The sequence below is a fragment of the Salarias fasciatus genome, chromosome 5 (assembly GCF_902148845.1).
Source record: "Salarias fasciatus chromosome 5, fSalaFa1.1, whole genome shotgun sequence".
Classification (NCBI taxonomy): domain Eukaryota; kingdom Metazoa; phylum Chordata; class Actinopteri; order Blenniiformes; family Blenniidae; genus Salarias; species Salarias fasciatus.
Window position 1 is genome coordinate 32541726 of NC_043749.1, and position 26984 is coordinate 32568709.

Genomic DNA, 26984 nt, shown 5'->3' on the forward strand with positions numbered 1-26984 from the left:
CCCGCCCGTCCCCCGCCCGGCCCACCCCTCCCACCCCCTGTCCTCTCCCGCCTCACCCCCCCCCCCCGCCCCAACCCAACACTCATACCCACTCACTCATACTGACACACACACATGCACACACGCACACACACAACCACTCATCCCTAAACCAAACGCACACACACACACACACTCACATTCCAACACACTCACACCCTCTCACGCACACGCTAACAAGCACGCGCACGCACACGCACACGCACATACACACACACACACGCACACACACACACACAGACACACACACACACACACACACACACACACACACGCTCAGTCTTGTATTTCTATCCTTGTGGGGACCGTCCATTGACTCCCATTCATGTCTAGCCCCTAACCCTGACCCTTACCCTAACCCTAACCCACACCACAACAAAGCCTAACCCTAAAGAAATGTTTTTGCACTTTTACTTTTTTCAGTAACAACAACATGGTCAAGAAAACACTGTTTCTCCTACTTAGGACCGGAAAAAGGTCCCCACAAGGCACGTCGTTCCACGTTTTGCTATCCTTGTGGGGACATTTGGCCCCAACAAGGATAGAAATACGAGAACGCACACACACACACACACACACACACACAGAGTCCATCCTACCCCAAGCACACTCACATTCCCGCGTCATCCAACTGTCACATCCTGTGGGAGACACCCCCGGAAGGCAAGGGAACACCGAACCCCACATCCAGAACCCCCCGCCACCCACAACTGCCGCCCCCACCCCCCCACCCCCCCGCCGCAGACAGGTATGCACCCCCCTGAGCCAGCAGCCCCCCAAACCACAGCCGCTCCAAACCCCCGGCCTGTGGGGAAAACAACAGCCCCCCCCGCCCCACCCCCCACCAGAAGGAATCTGGAAACGGGGGCGCAGAAGACCCCATTGCCCTCCCTCCCCCCCCTCCGTCTCTTGAGTGTTGATGGGAGTATATGTTGTTTGCGATTAAAATTTGAGGGTCAGTAACCACACCGTGCCGCGAGTGAGGCCAAACGAGCAGTCTCATCCACCTGAACAGCCCCACCCCCGACACAGCGCGCCAAGACCCCCCGACGTGTGTGTTTGTATGTATTTGGTCGTGTTAGATGACTAAGTGCAATTAAGACTGAGAGGCGAGCCACTGAAGGGTGCAGTGATTGGGGCCACTTAGATGGCCCCCTCCACCACACCCAACTTGATAAGCCCGCCTCCCAAAGCCCTACGTGTGTGTGCATGAGAGCGGGGGGGGAGAGGGGGGTCCGGGGATGCCGCAGCACCCCCGTCACCCAGGAGCCCCCCGATGAAGGACAGGGCCAGGAGCGCCGCCACCCCCCCCCCCCCCCCCCAGGACCAGGGCGGACAGCGACCATGGCCAGAGAACCACCGACCCAAGAAGCACACACCCATCATGCATCAGGAGGAGTGAAGGTGAGGACAGACAGGGGGCAGCAGAAGGACCCAGACCCAGGGCCCACCGACCCCAGGCCCACCGGGGCCCCCCCCCCACAGGACACCGCACTCTCTCATACATAGCTCCAGTCGCCCACACATATACACACATGTACAGACATACATACATACTTACAGATACACACCCTCACACACATACATACCCCGCTCACAGATACATACCCACACACACATACATACATAGTCATACACAAACATATCCAGATACACACCCACACACTCACATACGCCTACATAAATACCCACACATACAAAAACATATATACATACTCACACATACACACCCACACACATATACACATACACGTACACGCACCTTCCCCAACCCCCTAACCCCCACAGCCCACCACCCCCCTATCTACACCCCCATCCACCCCACCCTGTCCCCCACCACCCACCCACCTCCCCCGCCCCCCCCCACCCATCCACCCCACCCCCCTGTCCCCCACCACCACAACCACCCACCCCGATGCCCTGGATTCCGGGGCAGCAACCAGACACCAGGGCGTGCACCGACCCAGGCCGCGGCAGCACGCCCGAGCCGACCGGCCCCCCCAGCCAGGTCGACCCCCTCACTCTCACGGAAGGAGAGAGCCCCCAGGCACCAGGGCCCAGGGCCCCCAGCCACACCCGCCCCAGGACACCCCGGCCGCCCGGACATGAACCGGCACCCGCCGACCCCGGCCCCCCGGGGCCCCCGCCCCACCGCCGCCAGACAGCCCCAACAACCGGCGGCCCCCCCACCCCCAATCCAAACCAAACACGAAGACAGCCCCCAGCGAAGCTGCCCAGATCCCGACCCCAAGACAGTGCCAACCACCTGCAGCCATCAGGCCCCCCCACCAACAACCGACCCTCAAAGTGGAGAGGCCCTCATCTTCCCCTTACATTAAGTGATGGAGCTGATCACAGGGGACCAGAGGGAACCAGATTCAGCTGATTGATCCTCTGAACAGACAGACATCGTCTCCAAGCTGATATGATCTAATAGAAGATTCTTAAACTGCCCGTTACTCAGATTATTTCTGGATTTCCAATTTACAAGGATAGTTTTCTTTGCGATGCACAAGATGGTGAGAACCATGTAGACAGAGTTTATCGACATGTTAATTTCACCCAGATCACCTAAAAGGCACAGTGTGGGAGTTGCAGGGATATTGCATGTGAACCATGTTGACAGGTCTTCACACACCTGAAGCCAGAACCTCTGCACTGGTGTGCAGGACCACAAGGCATGGAGGTAGTTGTCAGTCATGTTATCATTGCAATGTGAACAGATATCAGATTGTGATAGACCCATCTGGAACATCCTTCGTCCTGTGTAATGAATGTGTAATGAATGCATCCATGCTCCCTGTTCTCTATAGGGGTAGGCGGAGTTTCACATTGGCCAGAAAAAAACAACATGGCGCCCACCGAGGAGTCGCACACATGTAAGCTTGCTTCTGTATACTATTTAAAAAGCTGTAAAAAGTGTAATTGCTTCACTGAATTTATAGATATACCAGCGTGACAGTGTCCCAGTCATGGATTAACGTTTTAGCGCTGCGTAGCTCCGTTTCCAGTCGTAAAGTTGTAACTTCTGAAGAGCACTAATCACTGTATTAACGTCATCTTTTATCACGTTTTTAACGTAACATGTTTGACACAGGGACCCCGATGAAACCCGACTTCTGATTCAGTTTAGAGGTGAAAATGAAGAAAAGTTTTTGAAATCAAAATACAGTGCCAAAACACAGTGGCAGTAAATTATATTATTCATCTGAGCTCTAATATGTCAGTAATAAAACATGTTTATATAAACATATATGTATTACTTTAGGAAATTCATAAAAGAAAATGGCTTGGAAGGGGAAGTTACAGCCCAGCAAGCTTCAAAAAAGTGGGAGAACCTCAAAAAGAAATATAAGGTAAATAATAATACCATTATTAAAAAATAAAAGTAATTTCTAATGTAATTTCTATCATTTCTAATATCCATAATTTGTTGTTGTTATAGGAGCGCGGCGGGGCATAAAGGGCCGAGGGGGATCCCAGTTCATAGTGCTGCAAAGAGCCCCAGCCCTCAGCCCTGTTCTAAAGGGGGGAGGAGAGCGACGGGGGAGGGCCGAGGGCCGAGGGCCGAGGGGGAGGGGGGAGGGCTGAGGGGGAGGGGGAGAAATGGGATTGGCCCTTTTTCTCTCAGAGGAAGCAGGTTGGAGGCCTGTGAAGCTCTGAAGACCAGCTGGACCTCCAGGAGGACCAGGGTCCAGCAGGACCGGGGTTTTCTGGACTAAGAATGAAACCTTCCTTGGATCCGTCAGAAAACCCGGGTTGACTCTAAACAGAACCTTGACCTTTGACCTCCTGCGAGGTTCTCAGACGGTTTGAGGCAGACGTGAGGCGGAGCTGAAGGTTCCGCGGTTCCACTGCAGAACCCGCAGAACCACGGCGCTGCTGGTCTTGGCGAGGCGTTCAGGGAACCCGGTTCTCCTGATGTTTACGAGAACACTCTGAGGGTCTCCATGGCAACAAGGTGGAGACAGGAAGTAACGTCAGAGAAAACTTTATTGATCGTCTTTTAAAAACAGGAGAGCTGCTGACAGAACCAGAGCCCAGAACTTTATTTAAACACTGCAGAGGACAGGGGGACAGGAGGACAGGAGGACAGGAGGTACAAAAGAGGTTATAAATACAGAGCATCTGTTTGGAGGAGGTTCAGGTCCTCTGAGTGAGAAGATAAACCTTTAGACCGAAACTCCTGACATGAAGAAGAAGAGAGGAGGAGAGGAGGAGAGGAGGAGGAGGAGAGGAGGAGGAGGAGGGGAGGAGGAATCACAGCCCCGTGTCATTGTACGTGGGTCTGGACACCTTCAGGATGCTCTGAGCGTTCTCCTCCACCAGAGGGCGCCACTTCACCTCTCCAGTCAGCAGCAGGTCGTCTCCGTCCAGAGAGTCAATGAACTGCATCTGTGAAGAGGAGGAGGAGGAAGAGGAGAGAGGAGGAGGAGGGGGAGGGGGAGGAGGAGGAAGAGGGGGAGGAGGAGGAGAGAGGAGGAGGAGGAGGAGAAAGAGGGGGATGAGAGAAGAGGAGAGAAGGAGAGAGGAGAGGAGAGGAGGAAGAGGGCGATGAGGAGGAGGAGGAGAGAGGAGGAAGAGGAGAGGAGAGAGGAGGAAGAGGGGGATGAGGAGGAGGAGGAGGAAGAGGAGGAGGAGGAGAGGAGAGGAGGAGGAGAGGAGAGGAGGAGGAGGAGAAAGAGGGGGATGAGAGAAGAGGAGAGAAGGAGAGAGGAGAGGAGGAGCAGTGGTTCAGCCTCTGTTGTGATCGGTACTTGAAATTTAACACTGAAACTCAAACAGCAGCAGTGGACTGTTGGACTGCTGGACTGTTGGACTGCTGGACTGTTGGACTGCTGGACTGTTGGACTGCTGGACTGTTGGACTGCTGGACTCTGAGGGGACGTCTGGATGTTGGAACCTGTCCCCGGCTCGTGGACCCACCCTGGTGCCGCAAAACCACCTCAGAACCACCGCTGGTGGAACTGGAGTGGAACCTGAAGGCGGCTGATTCTCGCGTTGCGGCGCCTTCCAGCAACTCCTGGTCCCGACTGTATGGACCTGTCCCTCTGTCCCTCTGTCCAATCGGTCCCTCTGCTGGACACTACCAAGACGGGAGTCTGTCCAGTGGCAGCTCAGGTCCTCCATGTCTTTGCCCCGTTTTGTGTCCTGAGGAGGGGGTCACTCCGGTGTTCCGGGGGGGGGGGGGGGGGGGGTCAAGAAACCAAAGCCGCCAGCGCCGAGTCCAGGACTCTGGACGGTTTGAACAACGTGTCGCGGTGTCTCCGACCACCTGCAGCAAATCAAAGAGGCCAAGAACCCCCCCCCCCCCCCCCCCCCCCCCCCCCCCCCATCATGGACCAGGACCCCCCGTCCATGGACCAAGAACCCCCCCTCCATGGACCAGGACCCCCGCCATCTCCCGCTCGGTGACTTTAAAGCATGGGTAGAGGCGGATCAGGACCAGGTCTCCTCCGCTCCAGCGCCTCCTGGACTTCTGGTCCTCCATGTCCTCTGTCTGTCCAACACCTTCTCCTCCACCAGGTCCTGAACCAGGTCCTGGAGATACCCGAGCCAGACCTGCGAGGGCGCTGTGCTGCAGTCCTGAAGGACCGCCCCCCTGACTGAGCTGCAAGCTGGAACCACGTCCTCCAGACCCGGTCTGAGACCAGGACCCTCTGGGAGGACGGGAGGACTGTGGACCGGTCTGAAGCAGGACCGCTGGACGTGACGCCCTGACCGTCCACTAGAGGGAGCCGCTGAACGCCTGCTGCACTGCGAGGGACCGGTGGACAGGGTCCTGCCTCGGTCCATCGTCTCCAGCAACGTGTCTCTGGAAGCCCAACTGAACTCCTGTGTGGACGAGTAATGGACAGGGACGGACAGGGACGGCTGCCTGGCGAGGCGGGTCCGGGACAACATGCTGACCTGGTCCAGCAGTGGAGCTGGACCCTCCAGTCCTCTCGGGACCGGCGCTGGACGCTGTCCACCAGCGCCGTCCCCTCAGACTGCTGGACTGTCTCCAACAGGGTCGTCCTGCCAGAGCAGATGTGTCCAGCATGTCTTCTGTCCTGACCCAGGGACGCTCGCCACGGCTTGACCACGTCCCCCGAATGGACGACGTCCCCAAAGACTGACTGTCCATGGACGTCCAGCTCTCAGGGTCGAGGACGTCTGTAAGACCTGGACCCCTCCGCCTGGACCGCCACCCAGGATGTCCTCAGACCAGCAGAGGACAGAAGACACACCCGCTGGGGGGACCAGAGTCCACAAACAGCGGAGACGTTGACGTCCCCCCACCGCAGGTCCTGGATCAGCCTCTACAGCCCTGGCCGAAGACCCCCGGTTCAAACCCCAGGATGTCTCCAGATCCACGGAGAGCTGCAGCTGACAGGAGGACAGGAGGACAGGAGGACAGGAGGACAGGAGGACAGACGGACGTCTCTTTACAGAGACACAGCTCGGTTCTTGATCAGCTGAACAGCTGGTTCTGAGGAGGACGCAGCTCCAGAACCAGTCAGAACCTGGTTCTCAGTGGAAGAGGGGACCAGATGAGAGACCGGGTGTGTGTGTGTGTGTGTGTGTTTGTGTGTGTGTGTGTGTGTGTGTGTGTGTGTGTATGTGTGTGTCACCTGCTTGCGGACGTACTCCACCAGCAGCTCCAGCTGTTGGGGGTCGTCACACTGACGGTTGAACAAGTTTCTCCACAGAGCTGCAGCCAGAACGCAGTCATCAGACAGGACGCCCTGAGGACGGGGACGGACGGACGGGGACAGCAAGACACGAGAGAGAGGGAGAGAAAGAGAGAGAGAGAGACATAGCATTAGAGTGGTTTTGGAAGGCGGTCTTGATAAACCGGATCCGTGTGAATCAGTCTATCAGTGTTTGAGCGTCGAGGTTCAGCTGATCTGGACTGGACCGCTCTCTGGACCAGAATCGGTCTTCAGCCGTTTCTGGAACCGTTCCAGCAGAGGAACCCGGTTCTGGTTTCCTGTCAGGTTCCAGCAGCGTCGCCGTGGAAACGCAGCCTCCCCGGTTTCACCTGGTTCCACTGAGCTCCGCCCTCCCAGACCAGCTGAAGGCCCTGATTGGCTCAGACTCTCTGCTCCCGTCCCGGCGCCTCTCGGGCCGGGGTCCTGACCAGCCGGGGTCAGGGGGTCAGGGGGTCATGACCTCCTGCCTCAGTGTCGTCACCTCATCGTATCCGAAGATGGCGGCGTAGAAGGTCTCGGTCATGGCCTTCAGGGCCTCCTTCCTGTGGACGGCGTCGATCTGCAGGTCAGAGGGAAGACGGGCCGCACGCTCAGAGGTCAGAGGTCACAGTCTGAATAAAAACCGTTTCAATGCTAAAAATACTGAAGTGGAAAACAAAAACACTGACTGAGTTTAAATCTAACACACACGCGCGCGCGCTCACACACACACACACACACACACACACACACACACACACACACACACACACACACACACACACACCACACACACACACACACACACACACACACACACACACACACACACACACACACACACACACACACACACACACACACACACACACCAGAGGGGGGGTGTGAGATAGGGAATGATAAAAGGTGATGTGAGTGACAGCAGAGACAGAGGAGGAGGAGGAGGAGGAGGAGGAGGAGGAGGAGGAGGAGGAGGAGGAGGAGGAGGAGGAGGGACGGAGACTCACCCCCATGATCTTGCTCCTCTGCTCCACATCCTCCCACATGGAGTGAACGATGTAGCGACACATGTACTTCCCCTCCCGGCCCTCCTGACGCATCCGGACCAAACACATCCTGACGGAGACACACCGTCAGAGACGCCGTCACAGAGACACCATCACAGAGAGATGCCACCAGTGAGACACCGTCAGACAGACGGGGCGCTGCAGCGTCCTGATTGGACGGCTGCTGGAGTGGAACTCACCACACATGAAGCTGAGCCACCAGGAACCAGGAGTTCAGAGTGTCAGGGAGGGCGCACTCTGAAACACACACACACACACACACACACACAGACACACACACACACACACACACACACACACACACACACACACACACACACACACACACACACACACACACACACGGTGAAACGTGGTTCAAGGAACACTGCAGCTGCTCTGACGGAGGGGGGACCTCCGACAGGAACGCAGCACTGCATCATGGGAGCTGCAGGAAGACTCACTGTCGAAGAACTCGTCGTAGTTGATGCGCTCCACGCAGCAGGTGTACATCCGCAGAGCGGCGATCTTGATTTTCTGAGGAGAGACGACACGACGCTTCTGTCAGTCTGAAAACCGCTGCTGGAAATTTCACCCGCATTTCCTGTGAACGGCTTCCGACAGGAGCTTCAGCCTGCAGCGCAATCTGCCACACAGCTAACGGGGCTAATGGGGCTAACGAGGCTAACGGGGCTAACGAGGCTAATGTAGTTAACGAGGCTAACACGTCTAAAGAGGCTAAAGCAGCTAACAAGGATAACGTAGCTAATGAGGTTAAAGCAGCTCATGATGCTAATGTAGCTAACTAGGCTAACACATCTAAAGAGGCTAAAGCAGCTAATGAGGCTAACGTAACTTAAGAGACTAAAGCAGCTAACTAGGCTAACACATCTAAAGAGGCTAAAGCAGCTAACGTAACTAAAGAGACTAACACAGCTAATGAGGCTAACACAGCTAACGAGGCTAACACAGCTAATGAGGCTAACGCAGCCATTTAGGCTAATGCAGCTAATGAGGCGGGAGAGCCTGAGGAGAGAGGACGAGCGGCTGCCATGGAAACATGACGAGCTCGGTTATTTTGCTGCCTGTGGATCAGCATGTGGTGAAATGCCCGTCCACCCCCCCGTCCTCCGCCTACCTGTCCACCCGTCTGACTGCCTGTCCCTCCGCCCCTCCGTCCGCCTGTCCACCCGTCTGACCGCCTGTCCCTCCGCCCCTCCGTCCGCCTGTCCACCCGTCTGACCGCCTGCCCCTCCGTCCCTCCGCCCGCCACTCACCCACTTGTTGTACTTGAGCGGGCCGGTGAAGCCCATGGCCTCGATGAGCTTGGTGAAGGCTCCCACCTCCTCCTCCGAGTGCTGCGGCGTCTCCTTCACACTGCACAGCTGCACACAGGGAGCGGCGTTTAGGGCCCGTCGCCATGGCAACGCTTCAACTCAAAACAGTCACGTTTCAGAAAAGTTCTGTTTCCGCGGCGACACTCTGAAAACAACGCAGTTCTCCTGTTGGTTCACTGGCTGCGCGGAAACCACTGAACACCAACACTGCAGAACACGGAGAACAACGGTGTGTTTCCACCGGACGCGATTAACGCGACTGCATTCGCACAACAAATGACACCGCGCCGCGCCAGACGCACGAGTTTATCGCTGGTGTGTGAATTAATTCGCACGACGCGTCACGCTGGTACAAATATGCAACACAGAACATCCTGCAGAAACATCACAGCTCCTCATCTCCGTCTCCTGCAGCAGCAGTGGACAGGACTCTTCTGTCTGTCCCACAGTCCTGTGTGCACCCGGCTGTCTGTTTGTGTGTGTGTGTGCGTGTGTGCATGTGTGTGTGTTCCATTACTAAAACCTCTGATAAAGTGGTCAACACGGTGTTTCAAATGAACTGGTTTCCTTGTTACCTGGTGACTGACTTCCTGTAGCACTTCCTGCTGCTGCTGCTAGTAGCAGCAGGTGTTGAAATCAGACTCATTAAAGGTCTGAACGGCTTTTTGTCTGGTTTTTAGCATCTATCAGCAACAAGGGACGTGAAAGAAGCCCAGTCACCAGTTAATAAGGAAACCAGTTCTTCCAAAACACCGGCTCCTCTCCGGGTTCTGGACACTACTCCTCCGCTAGCTAGCTGCTGCGTTCAGGTGACTGGAGCTGCTGCGGAAAACTGAAACTCAGTCGTTAACCTGAAAGCAGCGGAGACAGCTGGACTCAGGAGACACTCAGGAGACACTCAGGAGACATATGAAATCCGTGTTGACGGAATCGCGGAAATGGCCAATAAAAACGGAATTGGAATAAAACGCGGAATATTGCGGAATTCGTCCTAATCTGGTCTGAAATTCAGTTTTCGGGAGAAAATGGAACCTTATAGTGCAATGCAAACATGCCGGGGGGACCGCCCGAGCTGCTGCCACGTGTGCGTCACTTCCACAGCGCTGCTAACATGCTAAAGCTGCGTTCACAACGCCAAATGCTTTCCGCGATTTTGCATCAAAATACAATTGAAAACAAATGTGAACGTGCGTTCCAGCCGCGACGAGACGCGACGCAACAACATGATGTCCAAGATAGCTGCTCCCTCCCCTCTCACACATTCAGAAAAGTTGTGAAACTCCACGCTAAGCGCTAAAGACAGAGCAGAACAGTACACAGACTTTTATGCCTCAGGGGAAAAGCTTTTTTCGTAAATGCTGTTAACGTACCGTGGACTGGACTCGCAAAGACGCATGCGACTAATTGAAAAGTATTTCTTTGTTGCAGGACTTTAAACATTAAATCGACTGTTATATCCTATTAAATTGTGGACATTTATTCATTTCCACTTACCAGACACCTTTTTTTATGGTAAAATGAGCATAAAAAACAAAATACCAAATTCAGAAATATTAAAACGGAAAAAACGGAATTTGGGAAAAAATAAAACGGAATTGGGGAAAAAATAAAACGGATTTCATATACCTCTACACGTGAAAGAAGCGTGGACAACTTGCACAAAGGAACGTCTCTCAGACAGCTGTGAACCGGCTCTCGACGTTCACTCAACGTCACAGCACTACCAGGAGCTGCGCCTGGACGACGGCCGGTTCCAGCGCTACTTCAGGATGACGCTGTGTTTCCACCAGAAGCGGTGGACAAATGAGATCGCGCACGCCGCTCTCCCTAAGCCGCTCGCCTTGGCATCATGCCAACTGTTCTGCGTGGTCGGAGCCCTGCTGCCCTCCGTCAGCACGTCCGTGAAGACCTCCACGCTGACAGGCTGTCCCGGCGCGACTTGGCTTGTAAAGTTCAATTATTTCAACTCGTGCGACAAGCGTGGAGCGGTGAAGCGGCGGGCTTCAGGGGGCGAGCGGCCCGCCACGGCATCGCTCGCCGTCCGCCACGGCATCGCTCGCCGTCCGCCACGGCATCGCTCGCCGTCCGCCACGGCATCGCTCGCCGTCCGCCACGGCATCGCTCGCCGTCCGCCGCTCAAGATTGAGCGACAATCTCGTCATTACATTGACTTTGTATGTGATCCCATCGCAAGAAAAATTCACGTCGCGTCTGGTGGAAACACACCGTAACACTGCAGAACACTTGGGGTAGTGTTGGGGTAGTGTTGGGGTAGTGTTGGGGTAGTGTTGGGGCGGTGTTGGGGTGGTGTTGGGGCAGTGTTGGGGCGGTGTTGAGGTAGTGTTGGGGCGGTGTTGGGGCGGTGTTGAGGTAGTGTTGGTGTAGTGTTGGGGCAGTGTTGGGGCAGTGTTGGGGCGGTATTGGGGCGGTGTTGAGGTAGTGTTGGTGTAGTGTTGGGGCGGTGTTGGGGCGGTGTTGGGGCGGTGTTGGGGCGGTGTTGGGGCGGTGTTGGGGCGGTGTTGGGGCGGTGTTGGGGCGGTGTTGGGGTGGTGTTGGGGTGGTGTTGGGGCGGTGTTGGGGCGGTGTTGGGGCGGTGTTGGGGCGGTGTTGGGGTAGTGTTGGGGTAGTGTTGGGGTAGTGTTGGGGTAGTATTGGGGCGGTGTTGGGGCGGTGTTGGGGCGGTGTTGGGGCGGTGTTGGTACTCTATCCACCGGTGATATACCCGGTTCTGGTTCTGGTCCCGGTTCTCCCCTCAGCGGTGTGTGTGTACCTGTGTGTTGGTGTGCAGAGCGCGACGCACTGTGGAACATGGAGAGAACACTCCGCTCCGCTGGAGGGCTGCTGCAGCTGGAACACACACTTGAAGATCCAGAACCTGAAGGAGAACCACACACACAGAGTGAGAACACAGAGCCAGGGTCCCAGGATGGCTCCCTGAGGAACTCCACCCACAGGGAACACAGAGCCAGGGTCCCAGGACGGCTCCCTGAGGAACTCCACCCACAGGGAACACAGAGCCAGGGTCCCCGGACGGCTCCCTGTGGAACACCACCCACAGGGAACACAGAGCCAAGGTCCCAGGACGGCTCCCTGAGGAACTCCACCCACAGGGAACACAGAGCCAGGGTCCCAGGACGGCTCCCTGTGGAACACCACCCACAGGGAACACAGAGCCAGGGTCCCAGGACGGCTCCCTGAGGAACTCCACAGCGCTGCTCTGCTAACACTCAGCAGGTCAGAATAAACCATCAAATGAGTCGAGCGCTACAAGCTAACACGCAGCAGCAGAACAGAGGAGGAAGGCATGACGGTTAAACTGGTTGAATTTCCCCCCCTGTGGGTCTGGAGGACTCACTGCAGGCCCAGGCCCTGCTGGTCCTGCTGGTCCTGCTGGTCCTGCTGCTGGAACCGACGCTTCAGGAGATCAGGTTCCTCCATCAAGTTCACCAGCACTCAGTAATCAGATTACACTGGTTCACCAGCGGTCACTGTCAGCTGCACACTCAGTAATCAGATTACACTGGTTCACCAGTGGTCACTGTCAGCTGCACACTCAGTAATCAGATTACACTGGTTCACCAGTGGTCACTGTCAGCTGCACACTCAGTAATCAGATTACACTGGTTCACCAGCGGTCACTGTCAGCTAGTTAACCCACAGAACCACCACTCAGGTTGAAGTGTCTCTCTGTCTGTCTCTGTCTCAGTACTACTGTGTCTCTGGCCCAGTGTCTCATATTGTCTGTCTCAGCGTGTCTCAGTCTCTGTCCCAGTATGTCTCATTGTGTCCCGTTGTGTCTCATTGTGTCTCTGTCCCACTGCCCCAGTGTGTCTCTGTCCCAGTGTCTCCCCTTGTGTCTCATTGTGTCTCTGTCCTAGTGTCCCGTGTGCCTCTGTCCCAGTGTCCCAGTGTCCCGGTGTGTCTCTGTCCCGGTGTCCCAGTGTGTCTCTGTCCCGGTGTCCCGGTGTGCCTTTGTCCCGGTGTGCCTCGGTGTGCCTTTGTCCCGGTGTGCCTCTGTCCCGGTGTCCCGGTGTGCCTCTGTCCCAATGTCCCGGTGTCCTGGTGTGTCTCTGTCCCGATGTGCCTCTGTCTCGGTGTCCCGGTGTGTCTCTGTCCCGGTGTCCCGGTGTCCCGGTGTCCCGGTGTCCCGGTGTGTCCCCTCCTCTCCGCTCCCCCTCTGTACTCTGCGCTCCAGTTAGCATGCTAAGCTAACCTACCTTCCCGGCGGCTGCTCGGGACGCGGCCGCGCTGAAGACGCTCCGGGCGGCGAGCTGCAGCGGCCGCCGGTACATGTCTGCGGGGAGCCGCGGGGAGCAGCGGAGCAGCGGAGGAGGAGCGGAGGAGCAGCGGAGGAGCGGCTCCGGGACGAGGAGGCGAAGTTTGGTAACAACAGACCTCAGCAATGTCAGCGGAATCTGTCCGGAACCAACCCGGGCCGGGCAGAAACCGGCACCGCCGGAGGAAGGTTCCGCCCCACGCGGACCGGAATCACGACCGGTATTTTACCGTTCAGTGAAGATCTACTTCCGGTCCAGGAGGAACGGCAGGATGTTCAGTTCCGTGACACGTTATTCTGTCTGATGTCTGTCTTTGGCTGTCCTGAAGACGAGGCTCAGACAGGGCTGGACGGCTGTCCACACACACCTGTCCACACACTCCTGTCCACACACACACACCTGTCCACACACACCTGTCCACACACTCCTGTCCACACACTGCTGTCCACACACACCTGTCCACACACACACACACACCTGTCCACACACACCTGTCCACACACTCCTGTCCACACACACACACACACCTGTCCACACACACACACACACCTGTCCACACACTCCTGTCCACACACACCTGTCCACACACACTCCTGTCCACACACTCCTGTCCACACACTCCTGTCCACACACTCCTGTCCACACACACACCTCCACCGCACATTAAAGTGAAGCTAGCAGGAGTGCCTCAGGGCTGTGTACTGGCTGCGTTTCCCTTCTGTGTCGGGCTGCCCGGTCGGAGAACGGAGCGTCTCTGTTCCGTCGCACACAGACACACAACACCATCACCGTCCTGACGAACAGCAGCACTGACATCTGGCAAGGAGATGCAGGAAGTCTTCTTTATTCAGATCTCATCATGAAAATAATGTTTCAAATCCTGATTGAAAAGAACCGAGTGCTGAAGGTTCTCCGGTGTTCCCTACCCGAGGCCCTCAGAGGACCTCAGAGGCCCTCAGAGGACCTCAGAGGCCCTCAGAGGACCTCAGAGGACCTCAGAGACCCTCAGAGGACCTCAGAGGACCTGGTCACTGAGTGAAACTTCGCACTGAGAGCAAAGCAACTGGTTCCAGGAGACGTTCTTCAGAGAACTCAGCCAGGAGAGAACCGAACTCAGGGAATCAAACCGCACACCCTCCCAGAGTGCTGCGGTCCGCACGCCAAGCAGGAGGCCCAGCCTCCTGGTGGTAAAGGTTGATCCCTGGCAGGAGCAGGGGAACCAGGTTCCTGCTTGGTCTGGTTCCAGGTTCCAGTGAGAACGCCGGCAAGGGAACCCAGATTATAGAGCATCCTCCTCCTCTGACAGATTATAGTATTATTATTAGTATTCTGTTTTTGTTAAACCTGCTGGGTTTTGGGGTTGGAGGTGTTTTTCTATAGGTATATATATATATATATATATATATATATATATATATATATATATATATATATATATATATATATATATATATATATGTATATAAAGAATTCTAGTTTACTGAATTCTGACAAGTTAATTTATCTGTTAAGTCACAACAAAATCACCACAATAAAAAGCAACTTAAAAACACATAAAGGACATTGTTTTACTGAACCTTCTGCTCCGATTCCCCTGCATCCTCACTCTTCTCAGCCTCCTTCTCTCTGGTAAATAATACTCGGTCCAGCATCGTCATACTGAACACTGGCACCCCGCAGGGCACTACTTTATCCCCATTACTTTTTTCCATATACACAAACGAATTCCAATTAGATCTGGAAAAGTTTCGTTTGTTTAAGTATGCGGATGATGTGGCCCTGGTTGCCTTATTGAAGAAGGGGCGCAGCTGGACAGGAAGTTCACAGAGCACATGCCACCTCTCCAGAAGTGGTGCCATAAAAGTTTCTTAGAGATCAATGTAATAAAAACACAGGAGCTTGTTTTTCATGAACAGGACCCCGTGCAGCCCCTCATCATCAGGGGACAGACTGCAGAGGGAGTAAACAAGTTCCAATATTTGGGCACATATATTGATTGTAATTTAAACTTCAGTGAAAACACAGACTATATTTTTAAAACCTGGAACCAACGTCTCCATCTACTGCGCGAGCTCAGCTCCTTCAGAGAGAGAAGCACATCATGGGAGCAGTCGATCGGAGCCTGATGGAGGGAATCCTGACCTTTATGCTAATGTGGTATAATGTGGTACGGTGACCTAAACATAAAAGGAAGAAGCAAGCTGCAGAGGAGAGTAAACCTCGCCTCCAAAATCAGAGGCACAAGACAGAAACATTGAAGCTGCATGTACGAGGAAGTGCTTCGTAAAAAAGCTGTAAAAATAGCAAACGATCCCTCTGATCCCTCAACAGGGAGTCTGAACTTCTCCCTTCTGGGAGACGATACAAAGAGCCAAGGGCAAGTCGCAGTATCTTTAAAAACTCTTTTAATCCTAACGCAATTGGGGCATTGAACGCCACGCCCCGTTGTCGTACTGTAACGCCGCCGCTGTCCTGCCCTGAAGACGTGTGTGTGTCAGGGTTGCTGTTTGTTCCTGTCGTTGCTGTTGTCGTTGAGTTGTTCTGCTTGTTGTTTTTCTTTTATGAGACCAAAGATAAATCTCCACACTGTGGACAATAAATGAACTAACTAACTAACTAACTAACTAACTAACTAACTAACTAACTAACTAACTAACTAACTAACTAGAGCATCTTCCTCCTCTAACATCAGATTGTGGAGCATCTTCCTGCTCAATAATCTGGCGGAACCCGGTGGAACCAGAACCCGCAGAACGTTCTCCTGAAAACTGAAACTTCTGAAAACTTCTTCCAGAACTTCTCCCAAAGCTCCGTCTCCACACGAAACCAGAACGTCTGGACCGCTGTGAGTCCCGGTAGAACCCTGGAGGAACCAGAGAACCTGGCAGAACGTAGCCAAGAGAACCGTTCCAGAGAACGTCTCCCCCTACAGACCCTGAGAGAACCTGAAACAGGAAGAAGAGCGAGAGCCGACAGCTAGAACCAGGATGTTCTCTGAGTCATCGTCTGGAGAACCTCCCGTCTGGAGAACCTTCTCTCATCGTCTGTAGACCAGAACCACCCAGCACTTTCAGACGGGGACTCTGAGGAACCAGAGGAACCTTTGGAACCCGTCACAGCACAGACTCCAGTCCGGTTTGTCTTCCTGAAGCTCCTGTTCTGTCCAGGAAGAGACCTGGATGTTCCTCACTCTGCCTCGGTGGAGGACGTTCTCCAGCAGGAGAAGGACCCTGGACCCTGGACCCTGGGCCCTGGACCCTGGACCCTGGACCCTGGACCCTGGAGCCTGGAGCCTGGGCCCTGGACCCTGGACCCTGGACCCTGGGCCCTGGGCCCTGGGCCCTGGACCCTGGACCCTGGAGCCTGGAGCCTGGACCCTGGACCCTGGACCCTGGGCCCTGGGCCCTGGGCCCTGGGCCCTGGACCCTGGACCCTGGGCCCTGGACCCTGGGCCCTGGGCCCTGGGCCCTGGGCCCTGGACCCTGGGCCCTGGGCCCTGGACCCTGGACCCTGGGCCCTGGAGCCTGGGCCCTGGACCCTGGACCCTGGACCCTGGACCCTGGGCCCTGGGCCCTGGGCCCTGGACCCTGGACCCTGGAGCCTGGAGCCTGGGCCCTGGACCCTGGAGCCTGGACCCTGGACCCTGGAGCCTGGACCCTGGACCCTGGACCCTGGGCCCTGGGCCCTGGACCCTGGACCCTGGACCCTGGACCCTGGACCCTGGAGCCTGGGCCCTGGACCCTGGAGCCTGGACCCTGGAGCCTGGACCCTGGACCCTGGGCCCTGGAGCCTGGACCCTGGACCCTGGACCCTGGACCCTGGACCCTGGAGCCTGGACCCTGGACCCTGGACCCTGGACCCTGGACCCTGGACCCTGGAGCCTGGACCCTGGGCCCTGGAGCCTGGACCCTGGACCCTGGACCCTGGAGCCTGGACCCTGGACCCTGGAGCCTGGAGCCTGGACCCTGGACCCTGGACCCTGGACCCTGGAGCCTGGAGCCTGGAGCCTGGAGCCTGGACCCTGGAGCCTGGAGCCTGGACCCTGGAGCCTGGACCCTGGAGCCTGGACCCTGGACCCTGGAGCCTGGACCCTGGAGCCTGGGCCCTGGAGCCTGGAACCTGGACCCTGGGCCCTGGACCCTGGGCCCTTGGCCCTGGAGCCTGGACCCTGGGCCCTGGAGCCTGGACCCTGGGCCCTGGAGCCTGGAGCCTGGACCCTGGACCCTGGAGCCTGGAGCCTGGAGCCTGGACCCTGGACCCTGGACCCTGGACCCTGGACCCTGGACCCTGGACCCTGGCACCGGGCCGCGGGTAGGAACCCCACGTTGAACCAGGTCTTTCATAACCTGCTGAACCTGCAGCTGCTGCGACACCCGATGCTCTGCAGCACACACCAGGAGAGAGAGAGTGTGTGTGTGTCTGTGTGTGTGTGTGTGTGTGTGTGTGTGTGTGTGTGTGTGTGTGTGTGTGTGTGTTTCTCTCGCCTCCTCGCCGCTCAGTTGGTCCTGAAAAAGTCTGTTTCTGCTCCACTTCATTCAAAACACACTCACACACACACACAGACACACACACACACACACACCCTTACACCCTCTTTCACTGGAAGAGTGTGTGTTGCTCTTGGCTGTGGTCCTGTTGTGGTTTTATTCGGGGCGCCTCAGAGACGTCACAGTTTCCACACCGGTGTGTGTGTGTGTGTGTGTGTGTGTGTGTGTGTGTGTGTGTGTGTGTGTGTGTGTGTGTTACCACAGCAGGTCTGGTCTACAGTCTCTGGGTCTCTGGTCCAGGTTTTGGTGAGCTGGAGGGAAAATGGCCGCCGTGCCTCACGTCGGTTTGATTCCACTGATCTGATCAGCTGATCAGCGGCGAACGGCGGCAGCTCCAGAGCCGGAGCCACTGATGCTGTTTCCTCAGTCCTGCTGGTCCAGACCGGTCCAGACCGGTCCGGACCGGTCCGGACCGTCCATACTGAGCTGCTCGGTGAAGACGCTGGTTTGATGGTTCCTGGCCTCCAGCTGGAAACAGGACCAGGTTCTTATTGGTCCAGAGCTCAGTGGGCGGAGTCAGTCGGTTTATTGGGGTTTTTCATTTATTGTTAATTTATTTGACAGTTATTCAGGGATCTCAAGCTGTGGCTCTCGGACTCCTGGGAGTCCGCGGACCCCAGTTTGAGAACCGCTGCTGTTATTGGGTAAAGCTGTGAGTGTAGTCCTGCTGGATTTTATTTAATGGAAATAATAAAGAATAATTGTTCTGCCTTTGTTCGTTTGTGGGATTTTGTGCTGCGGAGCTTCGCTCCCTCACGTCGCACTTGTCTCCGAGGGGCCGAGCCCGGAATCAAACTACAGACCTCTTCACACTGCAGACTAAATCTGTCCTCCAACATCTCACGGCTGAGGAATTCTCATGATGGAGCAATTTACCTGATTGGTGCCATTCTCACACACACACACACACACACACACACACACACACACACACACACACACACACCCCAGCATGCTAACGCTTCAGAACATCTGTCCAGTCAGACACAGCCAATCACAGCTCTGCTCTGGGTTCCAAACTGAACGATAAAGGAATCGAACCTCCTGGGGTGAACTCCAACACCTGGCGCTGAGCTGTGGGGCTGTAAGCAAACCTCACCAGCCCGCCGCCTCTCACCGCGGCAACGCCAGAGCAGTGGCGAGTCCGGCCCGTCTCCAGAGGAGGGTTCCAGAGCCCCGGCTGTGTGGAGGTGAGCCCGACTATATCTAGCCGGTACCTCTCAGCCTCCCTCACGAGCTCGGGCTCCTTCCCCCCAGCGAGGGGACAGTCCATGTCCCTAGAGCTAGTCTCTGTGTCCGGGGATCGGGTCGCCGGGCACCCTGCCGTCGGCTGCCACCCAATCCACACTGCACCCGGCCCCTACGGTTCCCTCGGCGGGTGGTGAGCCCATTGGAGTTCAGGCCCACCTGGGGCCCCGTGGGCAAAGACCCGGCCACCAGGCGCTCGCTTACGAGCCCCAACCCCAGGCCTGGCTCCAGGGTGGGGCCCCGGCTGCACCATACCGGGCCACGTCACGACCTTTGTTCTTTTCCGACTCATAGGGGCTTTTGAACCGCTCTCAGTCTGGCCCGTCACCCAGGACCTGTTTGCCATGGGAGACCCTACAAGGGGGCATAAATCCCCCCGGCAACATAGCTCCTGGGATCATGCGGGCTCTCAAACTCCCCCACCACATTAAGGTGGCAGTTCGAGAGGAAGGGTCGATTCCTTTATCGTTTGGGGGAACCTCACTGTGGTCTCGGCTTACGGGCCGAACAGCAGTGCAGAGTACCCGGCCTTCTTGGAGTCCCTGGGAGGGGTGCTGGACAGTGCTCCGACTGGGGACTCCATGGTTCTACCGGGGGACTTCAACGCCCACGTGGGCAGTGACAGTGAGACCTGGAAGGGGGTGATTGGATCGCACGGCCTCCCCGATCTGAAGGAGGAGGAACCTGGACAGACTTGGCAGACCCAAACGTGTTGTGAGGGTCTGCTGGGACCGTCTGGTGGAACCCTCTGTCAGCAGGGTTTTCAACTCCCACCTCCGGGAGAGCTTCTCTCATGTCCTGAGAGAGGCTGGGGACATTGAGTCCAGTGGACCATGTTCTCCATGTTCTCCATGTTCTCCTCCTCCATCCGGAGCTGTGGTCTCCAGGTCTCCGGTGCCTGTCATGGCGGCAGCCCCCGAACCCGGTGGTGCACACAGGAAGTAAGGGCTGCTGTCAAGCTGAAGAAGGAGTCCTATCGAGCCCTGGTGGCTCATGGGACTCCAGAAGCAGCTGACAGGAACCGGCAGGCCAAGAGAACTGCAGCCTGAGTGTCTCTGGAGGCAAAAACTCGGGTCTGGAGGATTTCAGGAGGCCATGGAGGAGGACTATCGGTCGGCCTCGAAGAGATTCTGGCAAACCGTCCGGCGCCTCAGGAGGGGAAAGCAGGTCTCTGCTAACACTGTTTACAGTGGAGGAGGAGCTGCTGACCTCAACTGGGGACATCAGAGGACGGTGGAAGGAATACTTCGAGGACCTCCTCAATCCCGTCGCCACATCTTCTGTAGAGGAAGCAGAGACTGAGGTCTCAGAGGTGGACTGAGGTCTCAGAGGTGGACTGAGGTCTCAGAGGTGGACTGAGGTCTCAGAGGTGGACTCGTCCATCACCCAAGCTGAAGTCACCGAGGTGGTTGGTAAGCTCCTCGGTTTCAAGGCACCGGGGGTGGACGAGATTCGCCCGGAGTACCTTAAGTCTCTGGATGTGCAGGGACTGTCTTGACATGTCTCTGTAACACCAGGTGGTGTTCGGGGACGGTGCCTCAGGACTGGCAGACCGGGGTGGTGGTTCTCCTGTTTGAAAAGGGGGACCGGAGGATGTGCTCCAACTATAGGGGGATCACACTCCTCAGCCTCCCTGGGAAAGTCTATTCCAGGGTACTGGAGAGGAGGATCCGACCGATAGTGGAACCTCGGATCCAGGAGGAACAATGCGGTTTTCGTCCTGGTCGTGGAACCCTGGACCAGCTCTAGACCCTCCATTGGGGCTCGAGGACTCGTGGGAGTTCACCCAACCAGTCCACATGTGTTTTGTGGACTTGGAGAAGGCGTTAGACCGCGTCCCTCGTGGTGTCTTGTGGGGGGTGCTCCGGGAATATGGAGTCCGGGGCCCCTTGTTCAGGGCCGTCCGGTCTCTGTAGGACCGGAGTAGGAGTGTGGTCCGCATTGCTGGCAGTAAGTCAGACCTGTTCCCGGTGCATGTTGGACTCCGGCAGGGCGGAACTTTGTCACCGGTTCTGTTCAGAATCTTTATGGACAGAATTTCTAGGTGCAGCCAGGAGCCGGAGGGGGTCCGGTTCAGGGACCAGGGACCGGAGGGGGTCCGGTTCGGGGACCACAGGATTTCATCTCTACTTTTTGCAGATGATGTTGTCCTGTTGGCTTCATCGAACCTGGACCATCATGCACTGGGGCGGTTCGCAGCCGAGTGTGAAGCAACAGGGATGAGGATCAGCACCTCCAAATCCGAGGCCATGGTCCTCGACCGGACGAAGGTGGCTTGCCCTCTCCAGAGACTCTGGCCCAAGTGGAGGAGTTTCAGTATCTTGGGGTCTTGTTCACAGTGGGGGACGGATGGAGGAGAGACTGACAGGCGGATCGGAGCAGCGGCTGCAGTGATCAGTCGTTGCATCGGTCCGTTGTGGTGAAGAAGGAGCCGAAAGGCGAAGCTCTCGATTTACCGGTCAATCTACGTTCCCACCCTCACCTAGTGGTCATGAACTTTAGGTCATGACCGAAAGGACAAGATCCCGGATACAAGCGGCTGAAATGAGCTTCCTCCTTAGGGGGCTGGACTCCCTTAGAGACAGGGGGAGGAGCTTCGTCACTAGGGAGCTACCAAAGGGGGGATCTCCCACGGGGGGGGTCTCCCACGGGACATGATGACACAGGAATGTGAGTGTGTTTGAGTAAAGCTAGGTTTACACTTGAACAATTCTGTGGCACGCATTGCCACGAATCGAGTCGCAAACTACTCGTAAAGTGGCGTCACGTGTGCGTACGTGTGTGTAAACCCGTCGTGACTGCGTGCCATGTCGGGACGAGAATTTTGAAATTTTCAAAATTTCTGGTCACGACAAAATATCGCGACCGGGCCGTGAACTATGCGCCAACTGTCCGTGAACACCTCGTGAACGCGTCAGGACGATGCGGGAGGATGCTGCCAGTCGTGGCCGCCGGCGAGGACCCGGAGAAGGGCCCCATGCGGGGGTTTTCCACACACTGTCGTTGCAGCATCAAGTGTAGCGCCTTTAATTTGTCATTGAAACTGACTGATTTCAGCCGTCCGCCGGGGCCCCCTTCAGCTCGGGGCCCCAGGCAGCGCCTGTTCTGCTGCTCTTCACACAGAGCAGCTGCAGGTACAGGCAGTGACGGTGTCTCTGGCGCTCAGCATGGTGTCTGTTCCACAGCAAACCAACCAGGACCCGGGCTGGGGAAGCCCCCTTTTTACTCGTGTATGACGTGCGGAATTGCGCGCGCAACCACGTCGTGCCAATGCGGGAAGCTCGTAAACTATGCGCAAACTATGCGTGAATGCGTCGTGACACTGACGGGCGCATTCGTGATCTGGTCGTGAACAGTGCGGGAGCCTGCCGGGTGGTGACTCCAGATTGGCACGCCTTGCCACGACAGCATGGTGGCAAAAAGTCCCGGCTTTAGTGTTGACTGGCTGAGAGAGAGAGAGAGAGAGTGTGTGTGTGTGTGTGTGTGTGTGTGTGTGTGTGTGTGTGTGTGTGTGCGTGTTTTCCTATCCCTGTGGGGACCAAATGTCCCCACAAGGATAGGAAAACCTGCTCGATGTGCCTTGTAGGACCTTCTTCCGGTCCTAATGAGGGAAACAGTGTTTTCTTGACCATGTTGTTTCTTTAGGGTTCAGCTGTGTGGTGGTCTGGGTCAGGGTCTGGGTCAGGGTCAGGGTCTGGGTCTGGGTCTGGGTCTGGGTCTGGGTCTGGGTCTGGGTCAGGGTCAGGGTCAGGGTCAGGGTCTGGGTCAGGGTCAGGGTCTGGGTCTGGGTCTGGGTCAGGGTCAGGGTCTGGGTCTGGGTCAGGGTCTGGGTCAGGGTCTGGGTCTGGGTCTGGGTCTGGGTCTGGGTCTGGGTCAGGGTCTAGGTCAGGGTCAGGGTCTGGGTCTGAGTCAGGGTCTGGGTCTGGGTCTGGGTCTGGGTCAGGGTCAGGGTCAGGGTCTGGGTCTGGGTCTGGGTAAGGGTCAGGGTCAGGGGCTAGAAATGCATTATGTCAATGAGTGTCCTCACAAGGATAGAAATACAAAACTGTGTTGTGTGTGTGTGTGTGTGTGTGTGTGTGTGTGTGTGTGTGTGTGTGTGTGTGTGTGTGTGTGTTCTCGTATTTCTATCCTTGTTGGGGCCAAATGTCCCTACGAGGATAGCAAAACGTGGAACGACGTTCCTTGTGGGGACCTTTTTCCGGTCCTAAGTAGGAGAAACAGTGTTTTCTTGACCATGTTGTTGTTACTGAAAAAAGTAAAAGTGCAAAAACATTTCTTTAGGGTTAGGCTTTGTTGTGGTGTGGGTTAGGGTTAGGGTTAGGGTCAGGGTTAGGGGCTAGACATGAATGGGAGTCAATGGACGGTCCCCACAAGGATAGAAATACGAGACTGTGTGTGTGTGTGTGTGTGTGTGTGTGTGTGTGTGTGTGTGTGTGTGTGTGTGTGTGTGTGTGTGTGTGTGTGTGTGTGCTGCTCAGTACAAAATAAGAAAGACAGGAATAAACTGAGGGTCTGACGGCGCCGCCCCCCTCCCCCTGGGTCTACATGGTTCCAGGTGGTTCCACATGGTTCCACCCTGTTCTCCATTCAGAGCAGTAAGTGCGGGGTGAGGCGGCTCCACGGCGCCGCCCTGCTGACTCAGCGGGTTCTGGTCCGTGTCGGACAGCTTGTGTCTGCTCCAGTCTCATCTCTCAGCAGACAGTTTGTTGTCACAGCGTTCTGAAAACCGCTTCAGGTGTTCCGTCAGAACCCGGCGTTCTACTGACGTCCTCTCTCTGTCCTCTCTCTGTCCTCTCTCTCCGTCCTCTCTCCGTCCTCTCTCTGTCCTCTCTCCGTCCTCTCTCTGTCCTCTCTCTCCGTCCTGTCCGTCCTCTCTGTCCTCTCTCTCCGTCCTCTCCGTCCTCTCTGTCCTCTCTCTGTCCTCTCTCTGTCCTCTCTCTGTCCTCTCTCTCTGTCCTCTCTGTCCTCGCTCTGTCCTCTCTCTGTCCTCTCTGTCTTCTCTGTCCTCTCTGTCCTCTCCGTCCTCGTTGGTCTGCAGCTGTTTATCTTCAGGGTTTATTTTATTTTCCGTCCTGCAGCGTCTCCCACTCAGCTCCCATAAACGCTGCAGGACGTCCAGCATGTGGACCACAGCGGGCCGGTCAGCTCACTGTCCCACTGGACCAGCTGGAACCGGACCGGGACCTGGACTCTGACTGGAACCGGACCAGCAGCTGAGGATCAGAGGGTCTGCAGAGGGAAGGAGGTTTGCCGTTAGACCAGAACCCAGACTGGACTGGAGCCGGATGGGTTCCGGGGCTTCAGGTCTCTCTGGTTCTCTGGTCTCTGGTTCCTCACAGCGTTAATTTCTTTTAATATTTGTCCAGATCAGTGAACCGGTATCTCCAGGCCGGGAACCGAACCTCCGAATCCCACATGAACAGCAGTCAGAGGGGGCAACAAGGGGGCGGAGTCACACAGGCTGAGGGGGCGGAGTCACTGAGGCCAGATGGGGTGGAGTCACTGAAGCCAGAGGGGCGGAGCCACTGAGGCCCCAGGGGGCGGAGCCACTGAAGCCAGAGGGACGGAGCCACTGAGGCCCCATGGGGCGGAGTCACTGAGGTCCCAGGGGGCGGAGTCGCTGAGGTCCCAGGGGGCGGAGCCACTGAGTCCCCAGGGTGCGGAGCCACTGAAGCCAGAGGGGGTGAAATCACTGAGACCAGAGGGGCGGAGCCACTGAGGCCCCAGGGGGCGGAGTCACAGAGGCCAGAGGGGGCGGAGTCACTGAGGGCATAGCGGGCGGAGTCACTGAGGCCAGAGGGGGCGGAGTCACAAACTTTATTACAGACAAAACACAAAAAAGTTTGTCTACGACTTCTAACTTTGCAATAAGAAATGTAACCCCACCCCTCCACCCCTCCTCCCCTCCTCCCCTCCTCCACCACCCCTCCTCCACCACCCCTCCTCCCCTCCTCCACCACCTCTCCTCCCCTCCTCCCCCCCTCCCCTCCTCCACCACCCCTCCTCCCCTCCTCCACCACCTCTCCTCCCCTCCTCCCCTCCTCCACCACCTCTCCTCCCCTCCTCCCCTCCACCCCTCCTCCACCACCCCCAATTCAATCCTCCCTATGACCCCTGACCCTCTCAGCGTGGAGAGAAGTTGGATGAACTGGTGATTGTTTAATTGTTGATTGAAGGAAATGTGAGAATCAGAAACCGACCAATCACGACTCTCAGCTCAAACGTCTTCCTGGCTGAAGATGAATTCATACCAGCGACCATTTCTCCTCCAGTGAGGGAGGAAGAGGAGGAGGAGGAGGAGGAAGAGGAGGAGAAAGAGGAGGAGAAAGAGGAGGAGGAGGAAGAGGAGGAGAAAGAGGAGGAGGAGGAAGAGGAGGAGGAGGAGGAAGAGGACGAGGAGGAAGAGGAGGAGGCTCTACATACACTCTTTTCAATGAAAACGAGTGTTTCTGTGTATGTGTGTGTGTGTGTGTGTGTGTGTGTGTGTGTGCGCGTTCTCGTATGTGCGTGTGTGTGTGTGTGTGTGCGCGTTCTCGTATGTGCGTGTGTGTGTGTGTGTGTGTGTTCTTGTATTTCTATCCTTGTCGGGGCCAAATGTCCCCACATGGATAGCAAAACGTGGAACGACGTGCCTTGTGGGGACCTTTTTCCGGTCCTAAGTAGGAGAAACAGTGTTTTCTTGGCCATGTTGTTGTTACTGAAAACAGTAAAAGTGCAAAAACATTTCTTTAGGGTTAGGCTTTGTTGTGGTGTGGGTTAGGGTTAGGGTTAGGGTCAGGGTTAGGGGACACCGTCGATTTGATAGGAATCTGGAATTCCAGAACGGAAGAATCCGGATCCGGAATTTGCAATTTTGGAATCTGGAATCTGGAATCTGGAATCCAGAACTGAAAATTCCGTTTCCGGTTTTTTCAATTCCGGAATCTCAATTCCGGATTTTGACCACTATGTTTTGAGCGCTAGAGAGCCATCAAAAGTTAGAAAACCATTTTAAAATTCAGTTTTCAAGTGGCTAACCCATGTTTTTCGCCAAAATGACTCTAAATAAATCAGAGAACCCGGCCATATGGGATTTTCACCCGAAATGCTAAAAATGTTGGGACGAGCCCCAAAACACACAAAACAGACAGTCACACCCCCACAAACGCGTGGGTGGGGGTCCCGCCGGTCCCCGAGGGGTCCAAAATTTCACGGTGGAAATTGACCCGACCGACCCTCAGGACAAATAAAGCTCATCAGCCCGGATCAACGCTAGAGAGCGGGGGCCGATTGGTGAAGTCAAACATTTCTAGAGGTCCTGGAGAGATGACACCCCACCACACCTGTCAGGGACCTCCCCAGCTGTCAGTGGAAGCCAATCCCAGTCCTTTAGCTACTTCCTGGGCGGAGTTATCATTGCTTGACCGCATCTGGAATCCCATTCCAATCTGGAATCTGGAATCTGGAATCTGGAATCCCAACCTGGAATCTGGAATCTGGAATCTGGAATGTGGAATGTGGAATGTGGAATCTGGAATCTGGAATCCCAACCTGGAATGTGGAATCTGGAATCTGGAATCTGGAATCCCAATCTGGAATCTGGAATCCCCTTCCAGATTGCGTCTTTGAAGCTCAAAGTGTTTGGATCAGCCCAAAAACACCCAAAACAGACAGTCACCGCCCCGAGAGACACGTGTGCGGGGTCGTTGCCAGTCCCCGAGGGGTCCCAAATTTCATGGTGGAAATTGACCCGACTGACCCTCAGGACACCCAAGGCTCATCCCCACCGATCCAACCACATAGACTATGGGCTGATTCATGAGGTCAAATTTTTATC

General features: G+C 56.0%; 1 protein-coding gene across 1 annotated transcript; it reads right to left on the reverse strand.

Annotated features, from left to right (window-relative positions):
- Positions 1 to 4014: 4014 nt before the first annotated feature.
- On the reverse strand, positions 4015 to 13545 carry uqcc1 (ubiquinol-cytochrome c reductase complex assembly factor 1). Its single transcript, XM_030092296.1, has 9 exons — positions 13314 to 13545; positions 11867 to 11971; positions 9037 to 9144; positions 8224 to 8296; positions 7960 to 8017; positions 7721 to 7829; positions 7216 to 7293; positions 6654 to 6767; positions 4015 to 4434 (listed from the first exon to the last, which is right to left on the reverse strand). Exons 1-9 carry the CDS (start codon positions 13386 to 13388, stop codon positions 4300 to 4302), a joined length of 855 nt encoding a protein of 284 aa, XP_029948156.1. The 5' UTR covers positions 13389 to 13545; the 3' UTR covers positions 4015 to 4299.
- Positions 13546 to 26984: the final 13439 nt, after the last annotated feature.